Below are 27,529 nucleotides of genomic sequence, written 5' to 3' on the forward strand. Positions count from 1 at the left end.
AGGGAGCCCTATTATCATTTTTTTTTTATCACTGGATTTTCTTCGCTAATATTTTGTGTAGAAGTTTTGTGTCTATATAAATGACAGTTGGCCTCTCTTGGGTCCTTTTTGTAATGTTCTTACCAGTATTCGCTATCAAAGTTATGATGACCTCAAAAAATAACTTGGAAAATTTTTTCTCTTTTTCCAAGCTCTGGAATAGTATATGTCAAGTTGATTTAATTTCTAAATGTTTGGAGGAATTGAGTAATAAAATAGACAGGCATGGAAATTTCTCTCAAAGGATTTTAGTTACAGATTCAATTTATTTACTAGATAGTAAATAAACTATTTGCATTTTATATTTCTTCTTTTGGCATTTTGGTAAATTATGGCTTTTTAAGTCATTTCACCATTTCATTGAAATTATCACCCCAAAATTGTTATATCCTTTTGTTTTCATTTTCTTAACTATGGGACCAATAGTTAAGCCCGATTTTATAAAAATCATTCTTGATATTGGTATTTTGTGCATTTTCTTTTTTTCTTGATCTGTCTTCCCAGGGATTTATGAAATTTATTAGTCTTTTAAAATCCCCTTTTAGATTTATTTTCTCTAGCACATGTTTGTTTTATGTTTTATTGAGATCTGTTTTTATTTTTATTTGTTTCTTTTTGTTCTCCCTCGGCTTAATTTTTTTAACTTGTGGAAATGGATGCTTGGATGATTTGTTTTCAGGTTTGTTTGGGTTTTTTTTCGACAAAAGTAGGATTTGTTGGTGGGCATGAATAAGGAGGAGGCAGTACTGAGGTTCTCATGAGGGCAGAGCCTGCCATTTGTCCATGGGGCCACAATTAGGGATGTATCTGACCCCACAGCCATCTGGGATGAGGCACTTTTCAGCCACCATGTCTTCAAATTTGTCTGCATTAAATTTAGTGAAGCCCTGCTTCTTGGAAATGTGGATCTTCTGGCAGCCAGGGAACTTGAACTTGGCCCTATACAGAGCCTCAGTCACATGCTCCTTGTTTTGCACCTTGGTACAGATGGACATGATGACTTGGCCAATGTGGACCCTGGCCCCGGTGCCGTAGGGCTTGCCAAAGGCACCCCGCATACCTGTTGAGAGCCCGTGAGCTCCAGTACAGGACAACATCTTGTAGATAAGGATGCCGTGGAAGGGGTGGAACTGCACTCTGATGGGAAAACCATCTTTGCCACAGCTTTTCACCATGTACATTTTGGCACAAGTATGTGCAGCCTCCAGGGCTTCAGAGGAGAGATGCTCATATTCATCGGACACCATGGAGCCACACAGTGAGAACTCATCTACTTTTGCTTTCTTCTGCCCCAGGTCAAAGACTTTCCAGACAAAGAGGCCTTCCCTTGAAACTAAAAAAACAGAAGTCAGGTGCACTAATAACATTAAGCTCAAAATGGGAAATGTGAAGACTGGGAAACAGGAATTGCAAAATGTTTGCCTAAAATATTCTTCAGCATTGTACAGGACACCAGAAATCATCACAAATTACCAAAATTATCATTCTAGTTAGGGCCTTTAAAGTAGAGAGAACCCAGGGATGGTGTGTTTGATCCCTGCATAGTTTTTTTAATGCAGAAATGTCAAATTACAGCTGAAAACTGGAGTATATTTAAAATGATATTTAATAAATTAGCATTTTTAACCCACAGATTTCTATACATTACCATGTGATTTGCAAAATAATTATAATATTTATAGAATACTATAGTGTTATATAACATAATAGGCAAATTAGAGCAGTCTGAGGAAATTATTTTTCTTTTTAAGATTTATTTATTTATTTTAAAGAGAGAGAGCAAGTGGGGGAGGCACCATGGGAGAGAGAGAATCTCAAGCCAACTCCTTGCTGAACCCAGACCCTGACCCAGAACTGGATCCCATGACCCTGAGATCATGACCTGAGCCAAAATCAAGAGTCAGATGCTCAACTGACGGCCACACAGGGGTCCCAAGGAACTTATTTTTCTTTCAATACTTCCCATTTATCTCTGTGACTGTGTGCATATCTTCTTTTAGAGATAATGTTAAGAGTCTAAAAAGTGAGGCTGTGGACAAACATACTAATCTCATAGTCAATATCAATGACAGAGCTAATCACCAAAATATATTATAAGAATAGTAGTTCTAGGTTCCCAAGAGTTACAGAACAACTCTATAAATAATTTTCTGAAGGAAATATTATATATGTATTATCTTTCATCCCAAACACAACACAGTTTATTTCTCCTTTTTGTTTTTGATATCACTTTTTCCCCTATTATCTACAAAATTCAGTTTGAATGAATTTTTTAAAAAATGGATTCTTCCAGTAGTCATAAAACCTTAGTATTTCTTGACAATTGGCCTTGCTGTCATTTTGCAACCTGGACTTTTCATTTTAAGAGGCTGGTTTTTCAGTGCTAGTGTGTGAAATAGTTTTGAGGTTTTGTGGTTGCTGTTGACACTCTGCGGAACTTAGAACACTTTGGTTTCCTTTTGCTTTAGTGAACTGCCAGGCCTTTTAAGTGCACGCAGACCATGGGAGTGCCCAAGCAGGCTTACTATTAGAGAAGAATCCTATATGGAATTCAGACAGGTGGCCCATCTCTGCACATCCTTGAGAAGTCTAGCTTTTTCAGGTAAGTGCAAAAGACCTGGGGTGGGGGGCTCAGGAATGAAGGTTATGCATAGAGAGAGCATGCAGAACTTGGCAATGAAGCTCTAATTCACAATTTTCAGTCTTGCTGTAGAAAGCAAGCTTATTTACTCTGACCACAAGTCCTCCTTTGTAGAAAGAACTGTCTAGCTCTTCCTGTGTAGTACACACTGCTCTGAAGGTGACATCTAGTTTTTCTAAGTGGTTAAATATGAACAAAAGTGGTTTCAGAATCTGACAAAGGAAAAATGAAGTCTGGCTAAAACCATCATAGAGGTCTTCAGGGCATCTGATATTGCATTTACACATTATTGAAATGTTTCTATTTTAAGTGTTTTTTTTCATTATGAAAATCTTTTAAACTCTATCACTGGTAATATTCTCACATATGATTTAAAACTGTTCTGGCAGCCCTAATCCATAGAAGAAAATAATCAATAGTAATCAGGTACTTTGAAATTTCTAAAAGAAGTACATAAGGAATAGCATGGAGGACATTAGGAGAAGGAAGGGAAAAATGAAGGGGGGGAAATCGGAGGGAGAGATGAACCATGAGAGACTATGGACTCTGAGAAACAAACAGGGTTTTAGAGGGGAAGGGATTGGGGGGGGGGATGGGTTAGCCTGGTGATGGGTATTAAGGACAGCACGTACTGCATGGAGCACTGGGTATTATATGAAAACAATGGGTCGTGGATCACCACATCAAAAACTAATGATGTATTGTGTGGTGACTAACATTAACATAATAAAATTTTTTTAAAAAGTACATTCAAAATAATGTGTAATAACGGTTATTGTAATTCTTTTCATTCTATTTTTGCAGTACTACATGACAGGAGGAATCTGAAAATAACTTTAAAATCACACAATTAAAAGTTAAGAACAACTGTTCAAATAATTTTACATTAAGCTTCTTTTATACCTTTATTTCCTCTTTACAAGAAGTACTGCACTTCAAATATGTAAAATAGAATATAATACAAGCTTAAAAAAAGTAAATCAGTAACATACAACTTGGGTTTGAGAGTTTAATATTCCTTCTTTAATAAATTTATAATATAATTTTGGATGGGTCACTTAATTCCTGGATTTCAACTTCCTACATAACTGCATAATTATTTATCTAAGTAATTTATTAAGGACCAGAATTACAACTCCTTGTTTTCTTTTTTATTGGGCTTAAATGAATCAATTAGTCAATATTTTAACTGATCAACAGGAGTAATGAGAAGACCAATAGATGAGGAATCAGATGGTACGAATCCTAGTCTTCTATTTTCTAGTAATTGGATGAGAGATTTAGAAAATATTTGCTAACCATTCTAGGCCAGGGGTTGGCAAATTTTTTCTATAAAGGACTGTATAGTAAATAGTTTAGGTCTCGCAGGCCAACAAGGAAAATTGAAGATACTATGAAGGTAATACGAAACCATTTAAAAATGTAAAAGCCATTCTTAGCTCACAGGCAGAACAAAAATGGGAGATGAGCTATATTTGGCCTTGGGACCATAATTTTCCAGCCCCTGTTCTAGGCAATGATTTTCATCAATTATAAAATGGAAGATGTAGTAGTTCATGGATGATACATAGGGTGATCCACCAATCCCCTAAAATTGTATACAAAAATCTGAGTGTATGTAAATATGTTATTTTTTAATGGGAAAAAAAGGTCCACATATTTCATCAGATTTTAAAGGGTCCAAAACCCAATTAAGGTCAAGGACCACAGGACTAGTTGATTCCTAAAGATGCTTCCCCTATCTAAAATTCAGTGAAATGTTTATTGGGTGTCTACTATGTCTAAGCCACTGTGCTAACACTATAATAGATGTTAATACATTTTGACCAAAATAACATGTCAAAAATATATTAAAGAAGATTGTAATATGCACAAATTGGTGATAGCCTTCAAAGTAATAACTTTGAGAAAAATTCTGTAGTTAGATATTTCTGAGATATTACTTTGCAGAGTGTCTTCAAATGTAGTATGATTATGTCAAAATATTAATCAGATATTCTTATTGTCTCATCTTGTTTTTGATGACAATGGTATTAGTCATGACAATCATAATCAAACTTAAACCAAGCAGAATCTCTTTCCTAAAAATATGATTTCCTTAAGAGCAGGAACTATGCTTTTTTCATCTTTGTATTTGGAGACAATATTTGTCACATACTAAGTACTCAACATCTCTGGAATGAATTAATGAGTGAATGAATGAATGAAAAGATGAAGACACCATCATGCAGAGTATATGCCATTGATACTGAAGGCTTAGAACCCAAAATGCTCTAAGAACAGTTGCCACTGCCAAAAATTGCTTCTCTTTTCGACTTTGGACATAACTGTGATTTCAAAATACTTGGTCAACTAAAGATTGCAGTTCCTAGGGATTAAGTCATCTTTTTTAAAAAGATTGTTGAATTCAATTCACATGTTACAGATGTTCCAGTAACCTAGTCTATGGGATGGGGTGACGGGAGAGTCATGTTTTATGTAAGAAAAAGCTGCATGCTCAGCATCTGAGTGTTTCCTGCTGAGACCAGGTAAAAGGTTGTACCAGCTGGAGCATTACCCAAAAATGGTAGGCTTTCTTGGGCAATCCAAAAGTCAGATCTAATAGAATTTACGGTATCACTATGCTCCCTAATAAAGAAGTTCAGCCTGATTTCCATTGCCTGGACAATTAATGGTGCCAAAGTCTGAGCACCATTCACTGGTGACTGCCCACAGCTACATGGGGTAGAGAATGACTTGCCATCCAAATGTACCTCTCTTCTCTATCAAGGAATAATTTCATTTTCTGAAAGAGAAATTCAGGCTACAATAGCTGGTTTGTGATTCATTCACTTCTCTGGGGAAATTTTAATCTTAAGACTTAAACAATTTAAGAAGTGTTAATGAAAAGCCTGCAGAGTCCTGTATATATCTGGAGTTATGCCTGAAACGTCCTTATTCAAAAAAGTGCATCCCACCTCCATCCCTGCCTTCACCTCCTCTCCCCCTTTAAAGGCTGTTAGGGAAATAGCAACATTCACTTTGGGTTGTAATTATAGAGCATGCCTGTGCAGTGTCACTCTGCATTAAATAGCACCATTTGTTCAACTGTTTAGAGGTTTTGCTAAAAGTCATATTCCTGGATCTCCTTAGGGATTGAGATTAGCCCCACATACAGTCCAAAACCTAAAACCTTCATAAATGGGATCTCAAATACATAACCCAATTATGTTTAAGGTCCCGGGTCTTGCTTAAGTTATGACAGGATGCTCAGTCCCCTCTCAAAGAATTTCTGAAACACTTGGAGCCATGCTTTCATGTTTGATAAGCCCAAGGCAGCAGGTGTCTCTCATCTGATTGCTGCCCGGGGATCTAGCTGCACATCAGCTCTGAACCTTTCTGGTTGGCTTCACTCCAGATGCCTCTGGTTCCTTCTCAAACATAACTAATTTGAATCTGTAACAAAGTTTTTTGGCAAACTTTATCCTTTTTTTTTCTTTTTTTTTTTAAGATTTTATTTATTTATTTGAGAGAGAGAGAATGAGAGATAGAGAGCTCGAGAGGGAAGAGGGTCAGAGGGAGAAGCAGACTCCCTGCCGAGCAGGGAGCCTGATGGGGGACTCGATCCCGGGACTCCGGGATCATGACCTGAGCCAAAGGCAGTCGCTTAACCGACTGAGCCACCCAGGCGCCCAGGCAAACTTTTTCTTGAAGGACTAGATAATAAATATCTTAGGCTTCAGAGGCCATACAATCTCTGTCACAACTACTCAACTCTACAGGTGTCATGCAAAAGCAGCCACAGATAGTACATAAATGAATATCTGTGATCAGTTAAAAACTTTATTTAGCAAAACAAGTGCCTGGCCCACAGGCTGTAGTTTGCTAGCCTGGGAACTATATGGAAGGCTTGATGACAACTGAAAAAATTACAGTGTTGCAGATAGAAATAAGAGCCTCCAAGTTTGCTACAGCATCTCAAGAACTGAGAGAAACACCTTAAGGTTTACCAGTTCATGAAAGGATATGATAAAGGAACAAATGAACAGCCAGATGAAGAGATACATAAGTCAAAGTCTGAGTCGGGGCCCTGAGCGCTGGAGCTCTCGCCCCTGTTGAGTTAGGGTACACGTCCCGTCCTCTCCCAGTGTGGATATGTTTACCAACCTGAAAGGTCTCCAAAGCCCCTACTCCCCTTCTCTTGGGATATTATGGAGACTTCCTCATTTGGCACGATCAGTTATTAGCTCCATTTCCAGCCCCTCTCCCCTCTCTGGAGAATGGGAATGGGGCTGAAAATCCCAAGTTTCTAACTGGGATTTGGTCTTTCTAGTGACCAGCCCCAATCCAGAGGCTATCTGGGAGCTCACCGAGAATCACCACCATGAAACAAAAGATGCTCCTAGTGCTCTTATCACTTAGGGATTTACAAGGGGTTAGGGAGTCCTGTGTAAGGGACCGGGGGCAGGGGGGTAGAGCCAAATATATGTATTTCTGATTATTTCAAGACATCTGTACAATGGCACTCATGTAATTTATCACACACTGCCTAAGATTATTTTAATGCAGGTCTTATCTTTTCCCTAGATTGTAATCTCTTTGTAAAGCAGTGACCGTATCTATCACAGACTTTATTCTATGAAGGGGCCTAACTTAGAGAAGCTTTAGATGGGATTTGGACAAGATATGCAAGTATTAAAAAAATTTGGCAGATTGATGAAGGAAAATTTCTCATTCATCAATCCGCACCCCCCAATCTCTCTCTCCATACACCATTTTTATACAATATACCCTAAAAATATCTCTACCTAGAGCAAATTCTAGGTAGAATTTGTTAAATTGGCCTGTTTTAGATCTCTTCTAAAACTGTTAAGTTGGCCTGTTTTAGATCTCTTCTAAACTGTTAAATTGGCCTGTTTTAGATCTCTTCTCATGAAATAAATATGACATAAAACTTTTTAGGTTCTCTTAATTGTTTTCAGGAAAAAATTTTAACAGTAAAATAGGCATTATACCTACTTCACTCTTTATGATAGTATAGGCAGAGAGACATGTAGAAATACTCAAAGACGTTTATGACCTCTTCTGTCTAGGAGACATTAACACACTTGGAAAGACACAATTTATCCATGTAAAACAAATGCAAAGTTCATGTCATTATGAGAACCTATATTTGTCAAATTTTTAATGGCTTATAAGCAGGAGGTAGGTATAATAATCTTCATTTTACTATTAAATTTTTCAGAAAATTGAATTAAAAGAACTTGAAAGTTTAATGCCAAATTATTTTCATAGAAAAAGATCTGAAATGGGCCAATACTAAGATGTTGCTCTTGGCAGACATTTACAGAAAAAAACATGGTTAGATAATTTTTATTAGACTACATAAAAAGAATGTTGAGTAAAAATCATTAGCCAAATGATGTATAGGTAGCTAGTTTTCTACACCAGGTCTTAATACCATTAAGGCTTATTAGAAAAAATTGAAAGCCTTTTATCAAGAATACTAATTGCTTCCCAGAAGAACAGACTGAAGTGGATTACACAAAAAGCTCTGTTCCAGGCTAGGTTTAGATCATTTTTCCTTTACACTGCTAATGACAGAATCAAAGATTAAGGTCACCTGGATACTGTTGCTAGTCAGGACAGTGAATTTTGTCTTCAAGTCCTGAGTTTTCCCTGGCAGCCTCCATACTCAGGCAGGACTTGCATGATATGAACTCTGAGTGCTGGAGTAACTTAGTGAGTAGAAAGGTCAGTGAAGACGGAAAGATGAGGACTCCCAACTGAGACTTGTGGTATGAAATTTGGAGGACTAACAAGGAATATGACAGTCAGTTACATTAAGGCATTGATTCTCAAAGGGGGTTTGTATCAGAATTACCTGATCAACTTAAGAGCACCAATTTCAAAGTCTCCCTATAAATTCTGATCCAGCGGTCTGAGATGGGGCAGCAGCGGTTTGAATGAATTCCCTGAGTGGTTTAGAGGCTGGTTCTTTCTCATCCCAGGTTCCTAACCTTCTATTTTTTAAGATTTATTTATTTATTTGAGAGAGAAAGAGTGCGTGCCCATGAGTGGGGGGAGGGGCAGAGGGAGAGAATCTCAAGCAGACATCCTGCTGAGCGTGGAGCCCAACGGGGCTCAGTCTCACAACCCATGAGATTATGACCTGAGCCACATTCATGAGTGGGACGCTTAACCCACAGAAACAACCAGGCACCCCCTAACCTTCTATTTTAAGTTAGCTAAGAGCAAGGACATAACTACCAGCTGCTCCAAGAGCTTGTGCCTCTGAGGAGGAATAGAGAAGTTTCTAAAATGTTGAAAGAGATGATCTGTGCATCCTGGCCTGGGTGCCCAGCACTGTTCGATACATACAAGAGAGACTATCACAGGGGGGAGACATCTTTATTCCTTTTAGCTAGGCTTTCTTTATAAAAAATCATGAGTCTCTCAGCCTTTGTATACTTCTAAGTGACAAACACATCTGCCATGCCCCACTCCTTGGTCAACTCCAATAAGCCTCAGCTTTTGTGTTGATAAAAAAGATCACATCTAACTGAAATGAGAATAGTAAGGGTCAAAAGTATTAACAAATGAAAAAATGCCCAGGACACAGTATTATTCAGTAATTATCCCCCTTCTTCCTTCCTACTGACACCATAGAGTTTATAGTTCTTATAATAAAACAAACTGAAACTATTCCTCTCTCTCTCCCATCTGTCAATGACATCCAGTCAAAGACCACAGGGACACCTGTAGTTGAAGAACTCTGGTTTATTACTCATTGCAGGGAGGGAGAACACACACCCCGGGGGACCACGGGGAACTCAGTAAGATGGTGTTAGAAACAATCTATTATAGGATTTGGGCTTTGGTGGAGTGATTTGGTGAGGAGGGGGTTCTAAGAAAGTAGGGGTTTGTTCCATACTGGATGCTGTCAGAAAGCAGAGGCAATTTTATGCTTTAGTGAAGAAATAGCGTCATTAATTTTAACTCAAAAAGGGTATATTTGGTACTTCCTGTGTGGTTCAGTGACCTTGTTTTTGTCTATGCTTAGACAAAATTACACAGGGGCCTTTTATTGTCTCAATTTATCAGGGTGACCATAACTGACAGCTCCCCTTCACTCTTTCTCACTTCCGAAATGAAACAGAGTATCGGGGAAAAGCTAATACTTACTTAATATTTGTTTAAATAAAGAGATTGAACATTTATTGACACTTACTATGTCCAACATCACACTAAGCTTTAATCCTCGATCTCACAGTATATTCTCTATATAAGGTGGGGTTAGAAGCCAGATCTAGCCGACTTCTAACCACAGAAGCTTCCAGTCTGGTATGGTGTTGCTTTGTTGGCACCATTGGAACCCATGAACGAATTCTTGCCCCTCACTCTAAATTGCTTTTTGGGTGCCTACATGGGTCAATTGGTGGAGTGTGTGACTCTTGATCTTGGGATTGTGGGTTTTAGCCCCACACTGGGCACAGAGATTACTTAAAAAAATAAAATCTAGATAGATAGATAGATAGATAGATAGATAGATAGATAGATAGATAGATAAATTGCTTTCAACTTTACTTACAACAGAAAAAGAAATCCTTTGATCTATAATCAGAGACTGGCAAAAAATTTTTTTTGTAAAAACAATCATAGTAAATATTTTTGGTTTGCAACTTATATAGTCCCTTCCATGGTCACTCAGCTGTCCTTGTAGCAGGAAAGCAGCCATAGATCATACATGAGCAGATATCTGCATGTAGCTGTGTTCTAATAAAACTTTACTTATAAAATCAGCTGGCAGGTTGGATTTGGCTGTTAAACTGTAGTTTGTAAACACTTGATCTAGATTATAAGTAGCCAGAAATCCCAAATCAATTTGGATTTTTTAAAAACGTATTTTATAGTTTGAATAATTAAATTAAATATGTATAAATTATAGGGGGTGCCTGGGTGGCTCACTCGGTAAGTATCCCACTCAAGATTTAGGCTCAGGTCCTGATCTCATGAGTCGTGGGACTGAGCCCCACTTTGGGCTCTGCACTCGGCGGGGAGTCAGTTTGAGATTCTCTCCCTCTCCTTCTGCCCCTTTCCCCACTTGTGCACACATGCAGTGCTCTTTCTCTCAAATAAATCTTTAAAAAATACATGTAAGTTGTTAATTTAAAAACTGTAAATATACATAATAGTTAAATATGCATAACTATAAATTTGTGGTGTTTTATTTTAATAAAACTGCCAAAAAATTATACTTTACTTCATTTTTTTAATAAACAACAGAAATTTATTTCTCACATTTCTGGAGCCTGGAAAAACTGCCAAAAATATTTTAAATAAACTACCAGTTTCTGAGCATGACAGAATCCAGGATGGTGCCTCACACCATTTGCTTCTGTGATCCTGTATAGTGGGAACTGCATCTCAAGAGGCCAAAGGGCCTACCTAACAATTATTCTGTGCTTCCTTTCCTTGTTCCTTAAAGGAAAACTCTTGTTAACTAAACTGAAGCTCAGACGCTAAATACTTGTTCTCAGTTATCCAGACTGTGGTAGAGCTGGTGTTAAGCCTTACATTTGTTTCATTATACCCTATGCCTCAATTTTCTTTTTTTTTTTTTTTGCCAGGAGGAGCCTTATGGCTCAATTTTAATAAATTATTGAATTGGTGGCCTGAGAGCATAAAAAAACCCTTGGGTTACCCTCTGAATCTTCAAAGAAAGAATATATGATCAGAATAAACTTAGGGCAAAGGGCATTTTGTTACAGTTAGACTTTTTGAAAAGTTAGGGCTTGGGAGTAAATGTGGAAACTGGAATTCAGTACCAAACCAACAGAAGAACATTGTGTCATCTAGCCTCAGCACCCTATTTCCTTTTTATAGATTCCTCTTTTAGCAATGCATAACATCACGTGCCAGTGAAAGCAAAGATCAGCTATCATCACCATATCAGACTGTGGCCATCTGTGACTTGAGGGTAGAAGGATGGGGTGGGGCATATTGCAGGAGATGTTCTACTCTGAACCTCTCCAACCACATGCTATGCCACTGCTCTTGGTTAAAAGGAACTTTCGGGGGCGCCTGGGTGGCTCAGTCGGTTAAGCGGCTGCCTTCAGCTCAGATCATGATCCCTGGGTCCTGGGATCGAGCACCACGTCCGGCTCCCTGCTCAGTGGAGAGCCTGCTTCTCCCTCTCTCTTTGCCTGCCTCTCTGCCTACTTGTGCTTTCTCTCTCTGTGTCAAATAAATAAATAAAATCTTTAAAAAAAAAAAAAAATAAAAAAAAAAATAAAAGGAACTTTCAATTAGAATCTCCCATTCCCCAAATGTGCAGAACTAATACAAGTGTGTATGGGTAACTGGCACATGAGTATTGGTATGATTTTGTATTTAAAATTGAATATCACACAATGCTATTTTCATGCAAATTAATACATATTTATATATTAAGTTATACCCAGCTCCTACATATTTCTATAGATATAGCCCACTAGATAATATTCTTTCATTTAGAAGAATCCAGCCTATGTTGTTCCTCACCCACAAGCTCAGCTTAAAACCCCCCTTAAAGAAAAATTAAGAAAATAGTAGTCCATAAATATTTTTTCATACATTTGAGTGGGTTGTCACAGGAAGAAAGAAGGGGAGTCGTGCTTTGTGACCAAGGGGGACTTTGCTAAGCACCATTATATCTCAGCACACCTCTGTCCTCCCCTTCCTTTAACCTCTGCTTAGAGTTGCCAGATTTAGAAAACAAAAATATAGGACTCCGAGTTAAATTTGAATTTTGGATAAGTGGTAAATACTTTTTTTTTTTTTTAGTATAAGTATGTCACAAATATTGCATGGGATACTTGTACAAAAAAAAATTATTTGGGGGCACCTGGGTGGCTCAGTCGTTAAGCGTCTGCCTTCGGCTCAGGTCATGATCCCGGGGTCCTGGGATCGAGTCCCACATCAGGGTCCCTGCTCCACGGGGAGCCTGCTTCTCCCTCTCCCACTCCCCCTGCTTGTGTTCCCTCTCTCGCTATCTCTCTCTGTCAAAATAAATAAATAAAATCTTAAAAAAAATATTTATCTGGATTTCAAATCAACTGGGTATCTTCCATTTTATCTGTCAATTCTACACACGAATACTTACACCTCAGTTTTCACGTGGTGACTTTTCTGGTTTGATAGAATTGAATTCAGTTTCCTGCTCAGCCATGTATGAACCCTGCCTAGGCAACCTACTTGACCTGGAGGTAATAATTCTTATCGCAGAGAGCTGTCAAAGGATTATAAGGAGAGAATGCAAGTAAATCCCCTAGGTTAGGGCCAGGAATAGGCAACTACTCAACAAACATTGGCCAAATGTTTATTTCGTTTTCTTCGTTTAAATTCTCCCTCCCTCTCTCTCTCCTCTCAAATAAATAAATAAAATCTTAAAAAAAAAAAAAAAAAAGGAGGCATGTGGGTGGCTCAGTCGGTTTAGCGTCTGCCTTTGGCTCAGGTCATGATCCTAGGGTCGTGGGATCGAGCCCCGTGTCAGGCTACCCGCTCAGCAGCGAGTCTGCTTGTCCTGTTTCCTCTCCCCCCAACTCACGATATATCTCTCTCTCTCTTCTCTCAAATAAATAAATAAAATCTTAAAATAAATTCTTTCAATTCTTCCCCTAACTTCCCTGAGAAGACTTAGGTGCTGTTCCCTTTTCCCTCACAATAGACTGTACCTATTTCTCCTCTTCTTGTTCTTTTTTTTAAAGGAGGCTCCACACCCAGTGGGGCTTGAACTCACCACCCCAAGATCAAGACCTGAACTGAGGTCAAGAGTCAGATGTTTAACTGACTGAGGCGCCCAGGCGCCCCTAAGCTGTATCTATTTCTATTATAACATTCATTATATAGAACTTCAGGCCCGTTTTGTAATCATGATGGTATAGACACAGCAATTCCTTCCTTTCTTTTCTCTCTCTCTCTCTCTTTTTTTTTTGTTCGTGTTTGCCTACTGTAGCTTTTCACTACTTTTTTCTTTCAAACTTTCTAGGTTCTTTTATTTAAGGTGTGTCCTAAATAATGGGCTTCTAATGGATTTTTAGACAGAAAGTCTGATAATCTTTTTTAGCTATAGAGTTTGGTCCATTCAAATAAATTATTACTGAAATGTGCATCTATTCCTACCTTCAATTTGTTGCTATTTGTGTACCTTTTGTGGGTTTCATTTTTCCCTTACTTCCCTCTTTTTTTCCTTCCTTGTTTTCTTTTCTTTTTAATCAATTGAACTTGCCTTTTCTTCATTTAATTTCCTCTTTACTAGTTTGGAAGACATACATTCTTTTAAAAGATTTTTATTTATTTATTTGATAGAGAGAGCACAAGTAAGCAGAGCAGCAGGCAGAGGGAGAGGGAGAAGCAGTCTTCCCGCTGAGCGGAGAGCCCAATATGGGGCTCAAACCCAGAAGGTTCTGGGATCATAACCTGAGCCAAAGGCAGATGCTTAACCGACTGAGCCACCTAGGTGCCTTTTTAGAGATTTTATTTATTTACTTGATAGAGAGAGGGATGATACACACCCTATTTTTATCTTTTTAGTGTTTTCAAAGAAATATGAACTTCCATATCAGTTCAAGAACGCTAAAGTTAAACAATGTCTTACTTTCCTCTCAAACAATACACAGATCCTAGAACACATTGACAGAAAACCCCTCCCCAAGTTATATATTTTTGCCCAGTATTTTAGTTTTGTCTTGTATTTTAACCCAATAAGTTAGATATTATTGTTTTATACAAAATCTATTTAGATTTACACATATATTTACAGTTCCTTTGACTAGCATTTTTTTCCTTTGTAACTTAGACTGCACTTCTTGTATAACTTTCCTTCTTCCTTAAATATATCTTCTATGTATTCTCTTAATAAAGATAATTTGGTGTTACACTCTTTCAATTTTTATTTGTACAAAAGTCTTCATTTTGCCCATATTCTTGGAAGATAATTTTGCTGGGTATACTTTGTATATCAATAGTTATTTTTACTCATTGTTTTTAAGATAATATCCTACTGTATTCTGGCCTCCACTGCTTCTTATAAGAAGTCACTTGTCTGTGTATTTTCTTTTTTTTAAAGATTTTATTTATTTATTCATGAGACAGAGAGAGAGAGAGAAAGAGAGAGAGAGAGAGGCAGGCTCCTCACAGAGCAGGGAACCTGATGCGGGACTCGATCCCAGGACCCTGGGATAATGACCTGAGCCCAAGGCAGATGCTTAACCGACTTAGCCACCCAGGCACCCAAGTATTTTCTTTTTAGGTGATCTCTCTTCTCTAATGGGCTGCCTTTAACATCAGGAGCTCCTTTTCCTTAATATTCTGCAGTTTCACTTTTCTAAGTATGGCTTTCTTTTTCTTCATCCTGCTTAAGATTTTTTGAACTTACTGAACCTGATGATTATTAATTTTCATCAGTTCTGGAAAATTCTCAGCCATTATCTCTCAAAAAACTGCCTTTACTTTGCTCTATCTTCTGTTCTAGAACAAATTTGGGCTCCCTGTCACTTCTTTTTTGTGATTTCAATGTTCTTGATAAGAACATAACCTAGTTGCTAAGCAACAAAACTGAAGCCAGGCTCTCTGGCTTGAATATAATGGCTTTCTTATTAGGTATGTAAATTTGTGCAAGTTACTTAACCTTCCTAAGCCTCAGTTTCCTCATCTCTAAAACAGGGAAGCAATAGTATCTGCTTTATGGGATTATTGTAAGGATTACAAGAGAAATGATATGTAAAGTGTTAAGAAAGGTATACAGTGTGTTTGCTCTTAATATTTTTCTTTCTGTGCTGCATTCTGAGGAATTTTTTCATATCTATTATACAGTTCACCAATTTTTATTTTCTTTGTCTAATATGTCCTTTGAGATGCTGGTTCTATTGGCATATTTTGCATTTTCAAAAGTACAATTTTGGTTATTTTTCAAATTGCCTGGTCAATCTTTTTAATCATTTACTTTTAGTATATTCTTTTATTTCTTTATATTTTTATATTTGCTTTGACAGTTGCTTCTGCCAGGTACCTTCTGTAAGACACCAAGTAAACCTAGGCCACTTTGAAAATTGCTTATACTGGCTTCTCATTAATGTGTTGGGAAAACATGTTGAGGGAAGGGATAGAGAGAGTTCTCTGACTTGAAAAAGCTGATTTGAAATGACTAAGAAATGAGGGTCTGGCAAAAAAGAAACCAAAGCCTGAGGCTGGGAATTCAATTTGAGATTGAGACAGTGGCTTTTAATCTTTGGATGCCGATTGGAAATATTTGGAGAGCATTTTAAAAATATGGATGCCTCGGCCCCTCTCCAGAGCGGGAGCCATGCATCAATGTTTTCAAAAGCTTCCCAGGCAATTCTATTGTGTAGCTGGCATCAACAAGAGTACCATGAAACAAAACCTGAAATCACTCTAGGTGTTCCAAACAGGGAAGGATTGGATGTAGAGGATCAGATGCTGCAACACCATTGGGAGGGCTGAGAGAGAAAAGATTAAGGGCTGCTGCTGCATTTTTTTTTTTTTCTGAAAACTTCAGGAAATATATAGCATAGGAACAGGCATCTCAGAAAACTGCCATTGAAAACTACAGCTGCTTATGCTCCAAGGAGGGTGATTCAGTGGGAGCCTGAGACCCTCCTCCAGAATGGCTTTTCTGCTCTCTCCAGAAGCCCTTGGGCCTGCGTGCTGTTTACAAAGGAAAGGTGATGGCTTCTCTTTAGTTTCACCTTCAAATTGTCACAGGGAGACCCCTTATTACTAGTAGCATCTAACTCTAAATTCTGGCCAGGAAGTCTAGGGGATACAGAGAAGGGGGTAAATGGTGCAAATTTGTCAACAGATTGAGAATCACTAGACTAGGAAAGGTAAACTTCTAAAACTTAGAGCGCAGGGGGCTCAGGCCTATCAGTGACTCTGAACATGAAAATGCTTCTTAAAGCATTTATCCAGATTTAAGAAGGCTCAAGGTTAAACTCGCCCAGTGGAGAAAATTTTTCTTGATCCTCCAAATTCCTGTGGGTACCAAGAGGAAGTGGGAATATCTTTGTCCTGCTACAGTGCCCTAACTTTTCTGGCAGGGCTAAAGAATTCACAAATGAAGGGCAAAAGAAGAATCTAAGTCAATGAATTAAAGGCAACACTTCAAATCTGATATTCAAATGGAAGGTTTAATGAGGCGTATCATGAAAATGCAACTATGTAAAAAAAAGAAAAGAAAAGAAAATGCATCTGATACCAAAGCTCATATTCTTTGTTCTTCATGCCATTGCCATTTTAAAAGCAAGTGATGGTTTGGATTGTGTAGGGTTCTTTTTAAAAATTTTCATGTGAATCATAATGATTGACCATAAACACTTGCAAAGAAACTGGGCATGGATGAAGGAAAATAAGAGATGCCCCTTCTCGTGTTAGTGACTCTTCTCCTCTTCCCTGTTTCTGAGAGCAACCACCCACCTGGTATGTTCCCTACTTCTCTCTCACTCCCACGGTCTCTCCCCCTTCCTCTTTCTCCCCCGTGCTTCCCCAAGCTTCTTCTCCTTTTCTTCCCTTTATCTCCTTCCTGTTAAAGTATTCTGGCAGTGGAGGCCAGATGCGGGACTCGCATTTACTAGCTGGGCTGTCTTGGCAGAAATGTGGTTAGATATGTGTGGGGTTTCTCAGGGGTGGGGTAACCTCAGACTCTGTGCCCAGGGCAAAAATGTCACCCTAGAAGCAGACAGCTGCACTCTGAACCTCCCAGATCTTCTCCTGTCATAATACTATTGGATGTTTACCGCTTGCCAAGATCATACTAAGTGTGTTTAAATATAGTCCTTAGAACCATGATTTGCACATATTTAGTACCTTAGTGTAGTATTACTCCTAAATTTTCACAACAAACTTGCAAAGCAGATAATCTTATCATTCCTATTTTACAGAGGAGGAAATAAAAGCTTAGAGGAATAAATAACTTGGTCAGTTTCAAATAGCTAATATCCAGATCAAGTGGTATGTCCCACCAATTCTGAGTTTTCCTGATTATACAAGATTATTCCTCCAGTTGTGACATTATACTTAAGAAGGACACTGATTAACCAGAGTGTCCAAATAGTCTGGCCATATGAGGAAGTAAATCATACCATCTTTATCACCCTTATTCATGATGAACATTTATAGAGTGCCATCTCTATACCAAATCCTCTTGATGGGTTTTATGTAGATTATCTGCCTGCAAGTAAAACGGTATTATAATACTCCAATTTACAGATGAGGAAAACTCAGTACTTGCCCAAGACAGCCCAGCTAGTAAATGATAAAGGCAGGACTCCAGTACCAAAGCTTATAATTCTACACTAAGCTGGTAACCTTACTTACTTACCTGAAGTAAGTACAGAAGGGTACAAAAGTTGACAGAAAAAGACAGGAATATTCAGTTGATGAAGAAATATCATTTAGAAAGGAAAAAAAAACAAAAAACACTGACATTGTAAAGCTCCCAAGAACAAACCTATTAACTATATTGTGGGGTCATTAGGGAGGTAAACTTCTGTATAATATAATAAAGAACTTTCCAGCAATTACTTTTGTCTAACAGTGCTACAGACTGCCTTGCAAAACAAGAATATGAATTCTATGGCAATGGAAATGTCTGGATGTGAAAGAAATTTCCTAAATTGAAAAGGACATTGGAGTGTGTATGACCTCTTAGATAATATGTAACCTCTAAGATGCTTTTGATCTGGGAATTAGCTTTTTTAAACCATCAGAGCAGCCCAGCAGGTTTAAGGATGTAATTTTTTAAGTGGCCATAGTGAAGCATGATGAGGAAAAATGGTTGACTCTGAATCTAGTCTGTGATCCTGTCAGAATTAAAGGCTTATAAAGATTTTTTTATAGAGTATCTCATTTGTCATCCAAATGACCTTGAGATGGAGTTCTTACTAAACTATATTTTTTAACTGAGCCAAGGAAAACTACATTAAATGCACAAGCAATAAGCCCCGATCCTGAGTGTATCTATGGCTGTTTTGTTTCTGTCATCAAAGTCATTAACATCAGGCAATTAAGAAGTATAGGGCAATTTTGCATGGTGAAGAAATATTAAAACTAGTGTTTAAAAATTTTTATGATTATGAAACTAGTATTCTTATTATTACAAAAATTTTTACAAAAACCACTGAAAAAGTATACAGAAAGAAATTAAAATCATTCATAATCCAACTGCCCAAACCAACTACTCTTAAATATTTGATATAGTCATTTTCAGTGAATACATATATTCAGATTATGTAGAGATCAGTGTATAAACAGTCTTGTCTTCTTTATCACATGAATTTTTTATTTTATTTAGGCATTTCAGAGGTTTAATACATCATATGTGTGCAGCATAATTAACTTACAGTTAACAACCTCTTTGTGTCTAGTCTGTACATTTTGTACATATTGCTGGTATCGCTCTTAATAATTCCTAGAAGAGGGATTACTGCCTCAAAGAGCATGATTACGATTTGTGACCTAGCCATTGATTGCCAAATTGACTTCTGGAAATGTGGGGCTAATTTCAACTCTAATGAACAGTGGTACCTCACCTTTGCCATCATGACTGATGACTGTCATGATGTTTTACTTCACTAATTTTATAGATGAAAAAGATCTTACCATTTTAATTTTCACTTATTTGAAAACCATTGATGGCAGGTCACTTTACCTTGTCAACACAATTCATTAAGGGCACAGATAAAAGAAGTATCTGTAAAGGGCAGTCTTAAACTAGATGTTTCTACTAATGTCAATGGTAAAGATCAGATCACCACAAGTAACTCCCAATGGGTGTGGAAAATACCTAAGGTCTAAGGGTGAGGGAGGCCTAGGGATTGAATGTGAGAGCAGGGAGCACAGCAACGGGGACTCAAATGTGTCAGTTGTTTGTCAACTGGCCTTTCTTTCTATAGTGCAAGGAGCAATGAACCCCCATGTACCCTTTACCCAGCTACCAACTTGACTCACAGCTGCTCTGGTTTGATTTCTTCCTCTCCCCAACCCAACCCCTACAACTCTATCATTTTGAAGAAAACCCAGATGTTATATCCACACTTTGATATGTATCTCTAAAAGGTAAGGACTCCTTTCTTAAAAAAATAACAATAATACTATTATCTTGCCCCAAATAATTCCTCAGTATTATCAAATAGTCAGTTATTGTTCAAATTTTCCTAATCACCTCATACTGTTTTCAGTTGGTTTCTTGAGTTGGGTTCCAAACAGGGCCTCTACATTGCCTTTGTTGATTTGTTTACTACATCTTTTAAAACCTAGAAATCTTTCCTCTCCCTCATTTTTCTCCAACAGGCAGCTCTGGCTCCTTCTAGAGGGAAATTATATACAAAGCCCACTGGGTGTTACAGGCAACTAATGAATCATTGAACACTCCATCAAAAACTAATGATGTACTACTATACAATGGCTAACTGAACATAATAATAATAAATAAATAAATACATAAATGAATACATAAATAAATAAAGCCCACAATGTGGGTGCCAGGGATGCTTATTGTTATTGTGATGGTCATTATTTCTGCACAGAGCTAGGATGTTGTTTTGCTTACACATTTTAATTGCTGTTTACCTCTGTATACAGCAGGATGACTTTTTTCCTCCTGAGTTTCAGAATTCCATACATGCTTAATCAAATAGTCCATGTGTTTATTGTAACTACTGGTGTCCTAGTTTCTTTAGGGTGAGAGGGGGCATGGCTTACCACATGATCTGGCTCTCAAAATCTTCCTTTATACTCTGTCAGTCATTAATCAAAATGGAAAAAAAAAAACAAAGAAGAAGGGAGAGAGACTGATCCTGGAAGAGCTCCAAAGGCTCTAGTGACATCATCCAAGTTGACCTCTTTATTTTGTGAACAGATACCCCAAGGACAGAGAGGTGACTTGCTCAGGGTGAATTAAGTCAGTAGTTCTCAAATATTAATATGGTCAAGAATCCTCTGGAGAACTTGTTTAAAAATTGATCATTGAGCCTCAGTCCAGAGATTCTGATTCAGTTGGTCTAGGTGGGTCCCTGGTAAAGTCAATGCTGCCAGTGCATAGACTAACCTTGAGTGGCACCGATCTAGAAGTTTCCTGATAAATGGCGAAAGTGAGCATCTTCTTGGCTACAGCTCTGTTAAAAGCACAGATGAACTCACTTTGAGCTACCTGGAAAAGCACTGTGAGCACATGCTTCAAAAATCAAGTCATGGGGTCCCAAGCAGGTGAACTGTGAGTTGTCTAGGTAGTTTACCTCCCTCAGTCTACTTGTCTTCAAATTTTCATGACAGATTAATTCCTCTAGGTTAATTCCTCCTTTTAAAAATCAGGCTCTTAAAAAAAAAAATTCTACCTCTGCTGGCAAATTAAGCCATTGATTTCAATTTAAGCCTGTTTCAAACACCACCAGAAAATTTTATGTGAGTCTCCTACTGTAGGAAATCTCTGAAATCTCACAGCTTCTGCCTGTATCCCTTTCTATGCCTAAATACTTCCTGCAGGATATGTTTAGACATTCTTGAATAAGGAGTGATTTAGCAAACTAGGTATCCTAGAGATGCAAATTCCCAACTCCAGATAAAAGATATAGGATTTACCTGAATAATAGCCTCAAGGTTTGATTAAATGAAGCCAGAAGTGTCAGAGGTTTGGAAATCTCAGCCCTCTGTATATGGTAAAAAAAGACAACAGATAACCCAAAGGCAGGATAAATACCTTCACTCCATAACCACTCAGCAATCTCGGAATAACTACCTTATGTTATAATAAGGTCCCCTTATTCAAGTTTCTAGAGGCTTTGTGTCACAAGTTTCTACAGGCTTTGGGACATAAGACGAGAGGAGTAACTGAGTTCCTGCCTGTAGTCTCCCCTTGATACCAGCGACTTACCTACCTCTATATTTCCTAGGTTTGTGTTAATAGGTGATGTGCTATTTGTGGAGGAGAAGGACCCAAGGATAAGTACTGGTGGTTAAGAGACTCAGATTACTCACATGTTTACCCGTGGGGAGTGGGGAAGATAGGTACTAAAGAGCATGGAAGAAACAAAAACAAAAAGGGTAATAGAGTGATCAATTTTGCATACTTGATACTACTTTTGTTTGAACTATAAAAACTACACTGCTGTTCACTCTTCAGACCACCTTTCTCTCCTTCTCTAGATAATGTATCACGTCATAAATCAAAGGATTTTTTTAAAGCATATCTGATACCTGAAAGATGGCAAACAGTGGTTGTCCTTCTGATGGCAATGAATAAGCAGATAGGGATAATAACCTAAAAAACAAGAGGAGAGGCCTCTTAAGAATAATGTATTCAGTTAGCTACTGCGAGAAAAATGCTGTGTAATAAGTCATCCCCAGACTCAATAGCATAAAAAAGCAATTGTTTATCTTTATGGACCTATGTGTTGTCTGAGAGTCAGCCAGTTGGTCTAGGCTTAGTGGGGTGGCTCTGCAGATTTCAGTTCAGCTTGCTCCTTCATCTGGTGCCTGCTGACAGAAGCTGGGCTCTATTGGATGGTTAATTTCCACTCCATGTGTCTTTCTTCCTCCTCCTGGGACGAAGAGCTAGCCCAGCACGCTCTTTTCCTGGTAATGGCAGAGGCACAGGGAATATGCAGAAATACTGCCTCTTAAGGTCTAAGCTCAAAACTGCCATCCTGTCTCTTTAACCTTAGCCTATTTGCCAAAACAAGTCACCTGGCCAAACATAAAGTCAAGGGGGCTGGAAATACAAGCTGTTCCTGCAGTGGGAGGGATTGCAAAATCACATGTCGGAGGGTGTGCACATGGGATGGGAGAGCGAAGAATTGGGCACAAATATATATAGTGTGTGTTATCAATTAAATTAAATATTATTACATATAAGAAAATTCATATAAAATACCATTAGATTCTGATGCTAATCTATAATGCTTTCTTATGGGTAAGCTGTTAAAAAATACTTCAGCCAATATATCCAAGGAATATCTCTTGTTTAGATTTCTCTTCCTCTTTTGCTGTTTAGATTCTTTAAAGTCTTCTTCTGTTTTCCACATGGTGCCAATGTTACACTTGTCTGTGTAGAGGCTTATTAGTTAATGAAAGATCCCAACTCTATAGCTTCAACTGCTCCATCACTCTAAGCATATGCCATCTTCAATACATGCTGTCTTGCTGCTAAATAACCTCCAATTCATGGCTCAAAGTACCCATTAGTTATACATTTACATGACTGAAACTTTATTTCTCTACTTGAATATCCTGTGTGATTTCAGAGACCATTTATTAATAAGTTCCTAACGCAAGACTCTATACGGGACCCTTTATATCTCTTTGTCTCACTTAGCAATTCTGCAATATTGATAGTGTAATTTCCATTATCCAAATAGGGGAACTGAACCCAGGGAGATTAGATAAATTGCTTAAAGATCAAATTGGTAATAGTATCAGAATTCAAATATGGTTGTATTCAGCTGCAAAGCCAATGGTTTTCCTATTATTTTCTGCATGATTTTTGTTTCATTTCCCCTCCCCATGACCCACCACCTACCCCCAGACCTGAGTTTCTAGATTTTCCTCTGAGATACAGTGAGGGGTAGGTTTTATGCCAGTTGTTTTGGTGGCAAATGTTGGTCAGGACCCTTCCTATTCTCTTGAGAGCCCATGGGTGTGGCAGGGCATGTATTATTATCCTCTATAAAGCTGAGAGGGCTAATACTTTGAACTAAAGAGATTTATATAGTTAATAAGTGGCAGAGCCAGGACCTAGACTCAGACTATTTTTCTCTTACATCATTTAAATTACTACATTTAATCACAGTAATTGAAAGAATGACAGTGTGCATTTTTGGTAATAGAACTAGCCAGTTAACTTGACTCCAAAGGACTGTATTTTCCTATAAGACTCTAGAAGAATTTGGGAATAATAATAGAGTGAGTATTCCTTGCATTACAATAAAATAATTAAAAATATCTTGTTAGAAGAGAGTTATATAGTCGACTAGGTTCTAGAGTGTTAGATTTATAACAGGATTCTTCAATAACCTGGAACTCTTGGTAACTAATTGCTGGTTACATAACTTCTTTAACAATTCAAGTTATAGAATAATCCAAAAAGAAGCCAAACAAACTTGAATTTATCCAAATAACCTTAAATAAATCTATTTCCAATGAACATTTTTTAATGTACAGATCTGGTCCAAGGAATCAAGAATTGACTTTTTTTGGGGTTTTGATCTGCCATTTTTGTAGCAAGCGCTGTTGCACCATGGTTTGTTCCTCTGATGTGTACAAACAGGATGTAAGCTGTTACTTTATTTGCAATGGTTTCCCATTGATCTCTGTCTCAAGCATTAGAGGAGTTTCGCAAAACTCAATGAGTCCTGATTTGGGTTAGTTTTACCCTCAAGAAAGCTGGAAGATGAAGTTTCTTTCCTGAGCATTATTTATCTTATCTTGAGTTCTTCAAAACATGCTATTACAAGAATTTTTCATTATTGATATATTTCAGTTTTTTGAGTTTTTTTTTTTTTAAAGATTTCCAAATGGGGAGGGAAAGAATGAGAAATTGAGATTTATGGAGTAGCTGCACAGTGTCTAGCCCCATGCTGGGTGCTTTACATAATTTATCTCTTTATTGGTCCCATACTACAGATGAGGAAATAATGACATTTTTATTAATGCAAACTAAAGAGAACTCTAACTTTTGTGTTGCTGTTATCAAACATTGGTGGGTTCAAAATTTGGGTTATTTCTTCCTGTTGTCTTTTCTATTAGAACATATTTCCTATACTAGATACCTAAACTTGTCTGTTGCCAAGCAGACTCAACATCATAAACTTATCATATGTTGCCTGCAGCACTTCTAAGTCTCAAATATACACACTCCACTCTCTAAAACAAGAGAATTTGCCTTTGCCCAGCATTCCCAGAAAGAGTCCAGAAATTCTTGGGGCTCCTTGGTGGCTCAGGTGGTTAAGCAACCGACTTTTAATTTCAGCTCAGGTCATGATCTCAGGGTCGTGGGATCGAGCCCTGTGTCTGGCTTTGTTCTCAGCTAGGAGTCTGCTTCTCTCCCTCTCCCTTTGCCCCTCCATGCTGTCTCTCAAATAAATAAATCTTAAAAAAAAAAAAAGTAAAAAAAAATTAAATCTTTAAACAAACAAAAAAGTAAATAAAAAAAAGAGAAGGGGTCCCAAAATTCTTTCCAACTGCACCATCTTGAGTCATATATCCATCTTGAACCAATAATTGTGGTTAGGGTGTGAATTAGGGAATAAAATGTTCTGCTCAGTTTACCTTAGCCTAAGATTAGAGTCCCATCTTTGGAGTTGAGACATGGAGACAACTTCTTCAGAATGACATAGATCCTGAAATGGAAATGACAGGTTTTGAGGAAGGCAGAACTGGAGTCTCAGGAGGCAGGCAAACAACCATCCACAACATTATTCATTCTTTCAATGAACCATGTAGACAACAAACTGTCTTCCTAAGAACTGTGGGGAAAACTAAAAAAAAAAAAAAAAAAAAAAAAAAAAAAAAAAAAAAATTTAAACAGTTCCTTCCCTAGGTGTCTACATATTTATTATGGAGAGGGAGGAGCTAAATTAATAACTATAATAAAACTTGAAATGATGTGAAACAAAAGCGGTACACCTATTGAGGTGGGAAAGATAATTACTTTTCTGGAGGAATAATAGAAAATTCTTGAAAGAGCTGAAAGATGACTTAGAACATAAAGGACTAGTTAGGAATTTTCTTGGCCATGTGTGATATGTTGCTGGGAGAAATCAGGACACAGGAAAAAAAATAAGCTTTTTTAAGGGAATGGGATGGACAGAAAGATTAGAATAAGTAATAGCCAGGGCTTTAGTAGAAACCTAGCACCCTGAAGAAAAAATATTACCCGATTTCACTGTTTTATGTGGGATTAGTTTCTTAATAAAGACGGTCAAAAAAAATAAGCATGTGGATGAAAGTATAATTTCTTGTTGGCTGAAAGTGGTAAATTCTGTATTCTTTAGTGAGTTAGTTCTGTTGCTCAGGAAGCCAGTGTACTGAAAATTATATTTCTTTGTTTAAATGGTTTCCTTCTTAAGAGTTTTTTTCTTTTCTTTTTCTTTCTTCTTCTTCTTCTTTTTTTTTTTTTTAGAGAGAGAGCAAGTGAATGAGCATGGGCAGGGGAGGGGCAGAGGAAGGAGAGAGAGAATCTTAAGCAGACTCCATATCCAGTGCAGAGCCTGAAGCAGGGCTCTATCTCACAGCCCTGATATCATGACCTGAGCCAAAATCAAGAGCTGGATGCTTGACTGATTGAACCATCAACGCACCCCAAAAACTTCTATTTCTGAATAAAGTTTCAACTTTACTTATTTGCTTGTATCTCATGTGTTATAAAAGAGGGTGCAAAGTTGCTGAACTCAAGCTTTGTATCCAAGCATTAAAGTGAAGGTTTTCCCTTATAGACTGGGGATCGATAAAGTGCTTCCCACAGGGCCAAGGGTGTTATGAACATTTATTAGAAGGTTGATATGTGGAAGGTTCCCTAGCCAGTGAGCCTCAACTTTCCATGATGGGCGTGATTAAAAGTGAACAAGGACATGTCCAAACCATGGGGGTGTCTGATTATAGAGGGGCCTTCCTAATTATGTGTCTGATTATGGTTAACATTTACATCATTTCTTAAACACATAATAACCCTCAGCAGGGAATGTGGCCCAGAAAATGTAGATTGAGGCCTTGTGAGAATGAGAAGCTGCTTTCAAATCTACAAAAGGGAAAAGCTATGCTTCTTTCCTCTAGTCTAGAGAATATGGTCTAAAATAGAACCAATAAAAAGAGAAATACAAATATACCTCTGTCACTTTCCTTCCCCCCAAATTAAGTAGATAGAGGACATCTCTGAACAACCAGGCTTAGATAATTAAATTCTATACAGAGGTTGTATATTTGCTGATCGATGTGTTCAGGCTGTAATGAAGAAGACTGTGCTGTTCATTAAACAAACCTTTTGAAGTTTGGTGTCTGTCTTTTGTGACTCATGTTATTCCATCCCCGGACATTTCCTGTTTTCTCCTCTCCCCTACTCCGTCTACCAAATCCTTTCTGTGCTTCAGTTCCACTCCAAAAGCAGCCTCTCCTGTGAAGCCTTTCTGGGTTTCTCCTTCTCCCAATTAGGCTTTTTTTCCCACTACTCTGCTCTCAAGGCACCCTTGCATTCTACCTTTGTGTATTTCTACTACAGGTATCTGCCCCCTTCAGTAGATAAGCTGCTTGAGGGCAGGATGGTGTCTTCTCTTGTTTGTGCCCCTCATTCATTACTATATAATCTGTACACATCTCTTGGGAAAACATATACATCTTAAGTAAAATTGTTGAAAGGTAACATACCAAGAAATAGGTCTGTGCTCTCATAGCTTTGCAAAGTATCGCTTCTTCTCTTTGGGATGAAATTGATCAATTACATTGAAAGTTGCCATCATTAAAAGGTTTATACCTAGTAAGGGAGATGAGAAGTCTTAAATTCAACAAATACTCAACAAAATATTTCATGTTTACTACAAACCTACCATCATACTATAGTAATGGACTAATAGTCATGGTCACTGCCCTCATGGGAGATTCTTGTCTAGTGAGGGAAATGGTCAATCAATGTACAAAATAACAGGCATTTATAGTTAGACATTGTATTAAATGTTATGAAGAAAGGGAATGGTGATTCAGGATAAAACAGAAGCTTTAGAGAAAATGAGGGTTAGAAAGTCATTTCTGCTGATGAGCCTTCATTTGAAGTAAATGGAATGATGACATGCATTCAAGGAATTTCTTGAAAAAGCTTCTCGTAGGCAA

The 27,529-nt window shown here is 37.7% G+C and overlaps 2 protein-coding genes across 3 annotated transcripts in view; one reads left to right on the top strand and one right to left on the bottom strand.

Moving 5' to 3' along the window:
* Positions 1-227: 227 nt before the first annotated feature.
* LOC113911062 (60S ribosomal protein L10-like) lies at positions 228-22,737 on the bottom strand. Its single transcript, XM_027573255.2, has 3 exons — positions 22,645-22,737; positions 21,911-21,974; positions 228-1,372 (listed from the first exon to the last, which is right to left on the bottom strand). The coding sequence occupies exons 1-3, from the start codon at positions 22,735-22,737 to the stop codon at positions 795-797; spliced, it is 735 nt and encodes a 244-aa protein (XP_027429056.2). The 3' UTR covers positions 228-794.
* GPR141 (G protein-coupled receptor 141) overlaps positions 2,523-27,529 on the top strand; it is a 37,904-nt gene continuing 12,897 nt past the window's right edge. The window contains exon 1 of one of the 2 annotated variants that reach the window (XM_027573530.2): positions 2,523-2,641. The gene's annotated coding sequence lies outside the window, so the exon portion shown is untranslated. The remainder of the gene's footprint in view (positions 2,642-27,529) is intronic. The other variant, XM_027573531.1, reaches the window with a different exon arrangement.

This window comes from Zalophus californianus, chromosome 12 (genome assembly GCF_009762305.2).
Source record: "Zalophus californianus isolate mZalCal1 chromosome 12, mZalCal1.pri.v2, whole genome shotgun sequence".
NCBI lineage: Eukaryota > Metazoa > Chordata > Mammalia > Carnivora > Otariidae > Zalophus > Zalophus californianus.

What these genes read in the sequence shown, in the direction of transcription:
- LOC113911062 (XM_027573255.2), bottom strand. Translation starts at nt 22,737, where the DNA reads ATGTGGAAAACAGAAGAAGACTTTAAAGAATCTAAACAGCAAAAGAGG. An exon ending in CCTTGGATATATTGGCTGAA is followed by an intron (nt 21,975 to 22,644) that starts GTATTTTTTAAC and finishes CTTGTTTTTTAG; the next exon opens with GTTATTATCCCTATCTGCTT. An exon ending in CACTGTTTGCCATCTTTCAG is followed by an intron (nt 1,373 to 21,910) that starts GTATCAGATATG and finishes CTGTTTTTTTAG; the next exon opens with TTTCAAGGGAAGGCCTCTTT.